At 36.3% G+C, this 8960-nt stretch overlaps 1 protein-coding gene across 1 annotated transcript; it reads right to left on the reverse strand.

Moving 5' to 3' along the window:
• Nucleotides 1-606: 606 nt before the first annotated feature.
• Nucleotides 607-1880, reverse strand: LOC121146245 (membrane cofactor protein-like). Its single transcript, XM_040965648.1, has one exon. The coding sequence runs from the start codon at nt 1878-1880 to the stop codon at nt 777-779; it is 1104 nt and encodes a 367-aa protein (XP_040821582.1). The 3' UTR covers nt 607-776.
• Between the last annotated feature and the right edge of the window lie 7080 nt (nt 1881-8960).

Raw genomic sequence — 8960 nt, forward strand, 5'->3', positions numbered from 1 at the left:
CAGATTTCTCCTTTTCTAGCTTCCTCCCTCATAAAACACATTTTAAGTAATTCTTAGAAAATTATAAGCATGTATTTCAAAAATGTCTGGCACTTATATTTCAAAATCAGCTTATCTTTCAATTTAATTTCCATGACTTTTTGATGTATCCTATCTGATGCATCTGAATGCACACATCTGCTTTTGTCTGATTGTGTGTGTGCATGTTATTACATATAAGCTAGAATATGCATGTATACAATTATTGATGTGTTCATTTGTAAAACTTTGTGCAATGAACATTATATAAGATAAATTTCAAAGCTGGTTAAACAATGCATTTGCATTATTGGCATTATTTTTTTTCCACAATCGAAGTTCCAAAATTATTTTCCTTACCAACAGAATGTAAATCATTTATAACTATATTTCTTTAAACTTGAAGTATTAGATAAAAATCTTTTCTTCAACTTAACATCGCAATGGATGATTGTTGAAATGCTCTAACAAAGCAAGCATTCTCTGTGATTAAACAGGCAATAGTTCATAGTGGCTGTATTCATGTCACATTCAATTTTAACATGATAACTTAATAGTTTTCTTCATGAGAATAAATGGAGAAAATTGTTCCAGATTAGCAGTTTTAATAAAATTCAACAAACAAAAATGTCGGCTGGTTGTTGAAATCATCCTGGTCTCTGCAGGCAGAATTGATTTAGTTCTGGTTAGTGGTGTACTCTGCTCTAATTTACTCTCTATTTCCATGCTTTGGAGTCATTTGCACAGGCAGAAGACAATTACTGCAATTCTAACACAGTGATAATGAAAGTAATGATCCATCCAGGAATACTCCTGAAAGAAAGAGATCCTTCACAAGGAAAGTAATATTGTAAGAGATTGGATATTCGAGGTTTTCCCCTGGAAGGAACCGATGCTGGTGGCTGCTTACTTGAGGACGCGATAACTGAAGAACTCAGAGATGGAGGACTGGACGCTGAAGGTCTCCTTGTAGTGGGAGGTGGTGATTCTTTACGACATGTTGGAGGAGGGGGTTTCCAAGTATTATCTTCAGCACAGGTAATCAACGAGTTGCCATGAAGGTAAAACCCCTGGTTGCATTCAAACGTAACCTGTGCCTTGTAGTAAAATTTTTTCCCAAATCCTGATGTCTGCCTTCCATTTGTCAGTGATGGGAATGGACATTTGACCACTTTACACTGAGGAGGGTCACTACTCCATTTTCCACTGCCAGCACAATGCAGCTGACTCTCTCCAACAAGTGAAAATTCGTCTGGTCCCGATGCTTTATGGCAACGATAAGTTACTACTGAAAGGTACTCAAATACTTCCCTGCCAACTGCACTGTGTGTTCCATTCGCTATGTCTGGCGGTGGTGCACACACAATTTTTTCACAATGTGGAGGACTATCACTCCAATGCACATCTGATCCAGTAAGCTGACAATGCAGAATTCTCGCACCAATTAAATGAAACCCATCATGACACACAAATTCAATCTGGTTACCGAACTCATAGCTTCCATTTATGAGGTTAACTACACCATTTGGAATATCGTCTTGCCTTCTACATGACTTTTTGTAGCAAGTATCTTTTGCGATCTGTGACCATTGCTGGTTCTGTCCACAAGTGACAAATTTGGGCTTAGGAGGTCGATACAGGTATCCCGGATTACAGGTATAATTTACTCGTTCCCCCACATCATAAGAGGGCTTAACGTTACCAGTGGGCTTCATATTTTCAACTCTTGGTGGTTCACCGCAGGTTTCAGAGGATGGCAAGATGACCAGGGTCAGCGGAAGAATGGTGAGAAACCACTGGGAAGCAGCGGGGTTCGGGCTGAGGTGAGCAGACCTGATGTGTGGTCTGGAAGAAGCTGCCATTTTCCTGGAGAAGGGCGGGAACTCTGACAGCCAATCATGCTGCGGCCCACCCTGGTCTGGTGATGAGACGCAACAATCAATCTGCACAGTGGCTAAATGTCGGGGATCAAAGGGCGCGTGGGTGTGGCAAAACGGCCTACTTGGTAGAGATCATATAATGTGCTTTATTAAAACTTCCAGCCAGCTTGTTCTGGGTGTTGAAGCAGAGACGTTAGTACTCACGTTTCCTTACTTGACCTTTTATGCAAAGTAAACCTCTCTGCCACCCAGAACTTTCTGATTTTTCTTTCACTCATGAGTATGGTGTCAACTGAAAAATTCCAGAATACCCAAATCAACTGACAACAATGAGGTAAGCAAAGAAAATGTAATAATCAATATTGTACTAAGTAGTCTTCGTTTGGGGCCAAAGGGTGTACCTCAAGCTGACTGGTTAACTATGCGCCATAACTTAGAGGGAGGTTAGAAAGATGACTTTATTAAAATTTACTTTCTAAAGAACCCCTTTTCAGTTTAACAACTCCCTCCTGCACAGAGGATATGCTTCTTGAAGGTTTTTTCTTTCTTGTGCAGAAGCTTCTTAGGATGACGTTACCTCAACTAAATTCAAAACTTTGTCTCAATGTCAATTCTTACTTTTGTTTCCTGTGCTTTTGGGAGTACTTAAAAAAAAAAAGAAAGAAAAACCTGTTTGCTTAAACCAATGTCAATATGGTATATTTTTTTATGTTGTTTTCATAGTATCTTGTGTAAAACTCTTGCTTTTGTTTTCTACAGTGAGGTAAAAATCCAATTTCATATGTTGACATATAGATAGTGTCCATAAGATCTCTTACCCTGTCTGCATTGTGTATCTTTGGCAACTTTATTAAAGACATACTGACTGTTTGAAGGTCAATAAATTCTGGGATTTCTATTTGGTTACATTGATCAGCAGTTTTGCTAATTTACCGGCATCGTGCCTTTTTGGCTAGTATGTCTTTTATTGTAGTTTGAAATCAGATGGTAGGATGTATTCTACCTACTCAAAGCAGGTTTTGTTGGGATATTTTGTGGCTCCATATGAACTTGGAAAGTATGTTTTTTATTTCTGTGAAAAAATTGCATGGAACTATCTAAGAATCACTTTGTATCTTTAGATTGCTTTAGGCAGTATGTCTATTTGAATCTATGAACATGAAATGTCTTTCCACTTCTGCTTCTATTTCCTTCACTACTCTGCTTTAGTATTTTGCACATATCATTCATGTAATTTGTTAAATTAATTCTTCGTATTTTTATACCATAATAAATGCTATTCTTTTTTATGCTTGTTGATACTGTAAAGAACCACAGCTAATTATGCTAGTTTTTTCTGAATACTGAGACACTACTGAATTAATTTATTGTTTATAGTGGCATTTTTTACACAGTTTATGAAATTTCACTATGCAAGATCATATAATTTGTGAATAACAATATTCACTTCTTGCTTTACAATGTGGATGACTTTTATTTTTTGTTATCTTATTACTCTGGTTCTAATTTCAAATATTGTGTCGCAGAAGTCATGAGAGTCCTTGTCATTTTTCTCATCTTAATGAATGTGTTCACCCTTCATTTGCTGTCAGTTTATTTTATCTGATGCTTATTTGTATTGAATCTTATTTCTTCCATAACTGATTTGTTAAGAGATTGTATTAGGAATGGATATTGAATCACTTATTTTGTACCTATCAAGCGTAAACATGGCTTCAGTATTCTCCTTGTGACTTTGTTGCATCCTTTGCCAATGTCGAAAAATTCTTGCAACTGAAGAACAATTCCTAGATGATCAGGACTGATAATCACTTTGAGGGAGAGGCGATTGTGTCTGGGTATAGTTTTGAGTGATCAGGGATGTTGGCCTTACTTTTCTTCACTTATAATTTTCTTATTGAACTAAAATAATATAGTAATACCAGCCTCTGAAAATGAGTATGAAAATGTTTCTGATGAAATTAAAGAGCTTGCTAAGAGTTATTATTGGTTCTTTACATGTTTAGTTTAATCCAGCTGTGAAGCTGACAGGTCTTGTTAGTTTTTGAAAGACCATTTAAAATCTGATTTGATCTTCTAACTCAAGAAACTTTCCAGTTGTCAATATTCAAATTAGAAAAATTGCATGTATATAGGAATCTATCCATTTCTTTCAGTATCCAAATTTGTATGCAATTTTAGCCATCAGTTTATAAATGTTTTTCTCTCTTCTCACTTTTGTTTGTGTTTGTGTCAATGAATGATATATATGCATTAAAAAGACACAAAAATACGTATGTAAAAGTCCTTACCACAAATGGACGAGTAAGTAAACTCAGACTAATATAATGCTGTTTCCTCTTCAGTTCTTTATTATTGCTGTGCTCCAATTCTGATGTTGTAATCTCCAATTGGCAACATTTACTCTTATGATAGCAGTTTTGGTATATGGATGAGCTAATGAATGATTTCATAAGGTGATTGAAGCAGAAGCTTCTATTTAACTATTGTTTCAGTGAATTTGTGTTGCTGTAATGGAATGCAACACTCTAGATCATTGAAAATAATCAAGTAGCAGACACTAGTCAAAGGAGCTAAGATGCCACTTAGGAAACTCACAAGTAATATCAAAGTGCCTGGCTTGAATCTTGGCTCTGCTCCCGATTCCAGCTTTCTTCTGCTGTATACTCTGAAAAGTAGCAGGTGATAATGGCTCAAGCATTGTGTCCTTGTCACATGTGTGGGACACCTGGGCTGAGTTCTTATCTCTTGTGTCTCAATTGATTCATCCTTGCCTATTTCAGGGAAGGAGTGAACCAGCAGTTGGAGATACTTCACTGTCCATGTCTGTGTCTGTCTATATTTGCCTCCAAGAAAATTAATAAACTAAAGATAAAATAAAGAGAGGTATACTGGCTTATACTCCTAGAAACTGAAATATCTAATGGTGAAGTACAGCATCTGGGAATAATTTTCTGATATGTTATAACATGGGTGAAAATACAATGCGATAGAAGGATAGGGGCCAAGAGGAGACCAAAGGGACCCAAATCCGATTTATCTTAACTTACTCACTCCTGTGATAATGGCATTAATCCATTCATAAGACTGGAGCCGTCATGACCTAATTACCTTCTCAAGTTCTTATCTTTTAATTTTGTAATAGCAGCAATGAAATGTCAATCTAAGCTTGAGAGAGGGTATTTAAACCATAGTTGCCATCTTGTAGATGTTTTCTAATCTCCTTTCCTTTTATTTTCAATTTCTTTTAACATAAGGAGTAAATTTCACTAGCATTATCATATTGCAGAAGTCCACAGAACCATTGATATAATCTATTCTGATATTCATGCTACTTGTATTAAGGCAGTAGAACCTCCAAAACATTGTGTAAGAAGGCTGATGCCTGTTTCCAGTACACTAGAGTCCTTGACTGTTATCACTGTTATCACCGGTGTTATCATCTCTGTCCCTTACTGTCATTTCATGCCTCATGAATATTGTATACGCAAAGTCTCTTGAGTTCTGCTTGGGGATGACCCTTGATCATTTAATTAATTAAAACAGTATCACATTTATGACAAGATGTCTTTTAGTCAAGCCCTGGATACAACTGAATTTTGGAGGAAGCCAAATTAAGCTTAATGCTAGGCCTCTGCTACATTTGTTTTTCCAATGAAATATTCAAAATTCCCTAAATGTTGTAATTAGGAATTCCTAGTTGGAATGAAAGGTAAAGATCCTTTGCCAGGGTCACTTCAGCAGTTCTTCTTGGGCCAGTCTTTCAGATATTGACAGGTTCTGAACATGGCACAGAGGAGAATAAATGGCCAGACAGTACCTACCACTGATGCTTCCTGCAATTTTCAATGGTGATTATTTTTGGAGAGTCCTCGTCTATATCATATAAGCCTCTTCAATTCAGTGTTGAGGCCTCCACTCACCTATGGCGTGGTACTTGGAGGAGCAGCAGGTACACAAGTCACTGTACAAGTCTTCCATTCCATATATATTGGATGCCATAAGGGCTCAGGTTGGGGTTTTCGTCATTTCTTCCCAGTCATCACACATGCTAGCAATGTTAGAGTTTCATGAGTGTTCAGATGTGATGTACTCTAATGGGCATTATGATTGAGCTCTTCTGCTCAGTATTATATTCATCACCTGGTCCAGGGGCCAGGTTGGGTTAGTCCGTAGTGATTACTTTGGGGGATTCTCCATGTAATAATTCACCTAATATTCAGGAAAATCCACAAATGTTCTTCATCTAGCAGGGTGGCATCAGTTTGTTGATGGAAATGTTTTCCTTGTGACATCTCCCAGAGAGTGACATGGTAAGCAATGTTCTTGTTGATTTGTGCCACAGCTTCTTTCACGTGTGATTCTGCCCACGTGGCTGTACTGTCTCCATGGCTGGATACCTGATGGCTGCTTGCCTACAAAAAAGAGGAAGCAATATTGCTCCTTAATGTGAAAGAAAGTTCAAATAATAAGTACCTCATGATTTTCAAACAAATTAGTACTTATTATGGTGCCTTGTTGGCCTTGAACCAAAGCTACACTTTGTCTTTGTATATTTTCAGATTAAATTTTTTTCAAAGGAAGTTCCTCAATTATTCATGCAAGCAGAACATTAAGCATTTATTGTACTGTTTCTCTCGATATGTTTAATCATCCTAAGGCTATAAAATTTAAGTTGCATTTAAATTCTAAATATAGCAATAGCTCTTATTTGTTTTTGTTTCATTACAATTGTAGTATCATTACTCAAGTTCTTGCATTGACTTCTGGAATGAGACTTTAGAATTCCAGGTGAAATAACTGGGAGTCCAATCCCACCAAGGCTGCTTATTCTAACTTGTTTTATTTCAACAAATAAGAGCAGTGTATGCCTCATAAGGTGATGCTAGCACTGACTAACCTAATGAATACAAAGCATTAAGAACAGAAACCAGCATGTGTGTGCATAAATGTTAGCTACTAGCATTATTGCTACTTTTTCCTGCATTATCATGGAATGGCCCTAACTGATCTACTGTTTTCTAGAGTGTTCTCCCACTGCTTTCAGGGTAGCTTTTCTAACAGTCAATTTTGATTGTGAGGCTCTGGTTGGAACCTTCAGAAGCTACTTTAAATTAATGATCAGGATCATTGACCTGGCTTACAAGCATTCTTATCTGCAGCACCCTCTCCAGTCTCCCACTAGCCTTTCTTAAATTTCTCCTGATTTTGGCATAAACGCATACCTTAAATTCTCTAAAATCAGTGTACTTTCTTTTACATTCATATTGTGTACATATTCATTCCTGCTTATAGGCTTTTTTCTTTAAGGCCATTTTGTGTGTTCGATTTCTTCTCATTCCTCAAAATCTCCTGAAAGTATTACAACGCTCCTGAAATTCTTCAGTTTTCCAAGTTTTGTTACATAAGGCTCAATTGTCTGACAGGCTTTTGTAAACAGGAGCTTTCTAGCACTGCTTGTGTAATACTCTTATTATCCTCTTCCTTTCCATAGCTTCTTTTAAATAAAAAGCTTTTCAAGGCCAATGCGTTATGTTGTCTATCTTCACTTAGACTATATTGGAAATAATAGTCGCTTCATGGTCAATAAATGCCTGACAAAGGAAATGAGAGGCTGAATAAATAACCAAGGTGTGAGTGAGTGGAAATGTGCAAGGAGATGAAAGGAACACCAAATATTTACTCTCACCTGTAGTGAGTTCCTCATAAGGAGCATCAAAGTATATAAGGCAATATTCCCATGATTTTACTTTATTTCATACACATTTTTTAAATTCATAGATTCTCTCCCTTTCTTCTCTTTTCTAGCAAACGATTGATTCTCAGTGCTCCATGGGTTCTTCTCTTGTGTGGACAGTAGTCACCTTTGTGAAGTATTGATGGTGAAGAAAAAAAAAGTTACTGAAATCTAAGCTGTTTCTATGGAAAAAGACTTAAAATTCAAATTTGCATGAAGGTAGTTTGGATCGATTAACATTTTCTGCTTGCAGGAAAATGTTCTTAAAGTGCATACTTTATTAGAAAAAGATGAACAGGTGTTAGAGTCTGAATTCTTTAGTAGATGAGACTTAGTGTTTATTTGGTAAGTAGAGATTTGAAGGCTGTATTAGAAAAGAATTTTTCATGACTGCATTGGTAGAAAAATAATACATTGTTGTGATATTATGTATTATGTCACAATCTTTAAAATACTGTGGAAGTTAAGTTTGAGTGTTTCATGGTTCCATAGGAACTTGGGCAATGTTTTTCATTTCTGTGAAAAGTCGCATGGAATTTACGCAAGAATCACTTTGAATCTTTATGTTGCTTTAGGCAGTATGCCTATTTCACTAAAAGGATTTGTACTAATCCATGAACATGAAATATCTTTCCAATTATTCTTTCTATTTCCTTCATTATTCTTTTTTAATATTTTGCACATACCATTCATCTACTTTGTTAAATTAATTGCTTTGCTGTATATTTTTATACTATGACAATTGCAATCATTTTCTGACTGTACTAGATTATTCTGCTCTTTTACATGACAATGATATCTCAAAAGAACTTGACTTTACCCCCATTTGCCATACATGTAATATAGAAAAAATTAGAAAAAAAAACAGTACAAAGATTTGAAATCATAGAGCTGCAAATGTTCAATACATTTAAGTTGGGGTGTACAGGAAGTTAATTTGAAGACCGGTGGCAGAAGGCTCTTTGAGTCTTCCATGTAGGTGCCAAGCCATTCTTTGCCGTTTTCCCAGATCAAGCAGAGAACCTGACTGCCAAGGGAGCAGCCAAGACAAACTGGTGCTCATACGGAATTCCGGCATGTAGGTAGACTAGTTGGCTATGCATTGTGCTGACCTCATATTTTAAAAGTTGTTAAATTTTATGTTTTAGAGTGGTTATAAGTACACAAAGCAAAAAAAAAAAAATGTGAGATACAAAAAGTGTTGCTAACATCACATGTCACTATGATAATATACTTGCCAAAAATAATGAATCCTACTCAGATTTCCTTATTTTATTAAAACATCCTGCGACCCTTTCACCCCTTTCAGACTCCAGTAATCAGGA

The sequence above is a fragment of the Ochotona curzoniae genome, unplaced genomic scaffold, assembly GCF_017591425.1.
Source record: "Ochotona curzoniae isolate NIBS_2020 unplaced genomic scaffold, NIBS_Ocur_1.0 scaffold_3890, whole genome shotgun sequence".
NCBI classification, from domain to species: domain Eukaryota; kingdom Metazoa; phylum Chordata; class Mammalia; order Lagomorpha; family Ochotonidae; genus Ochotona; species Ochotona curzoniae.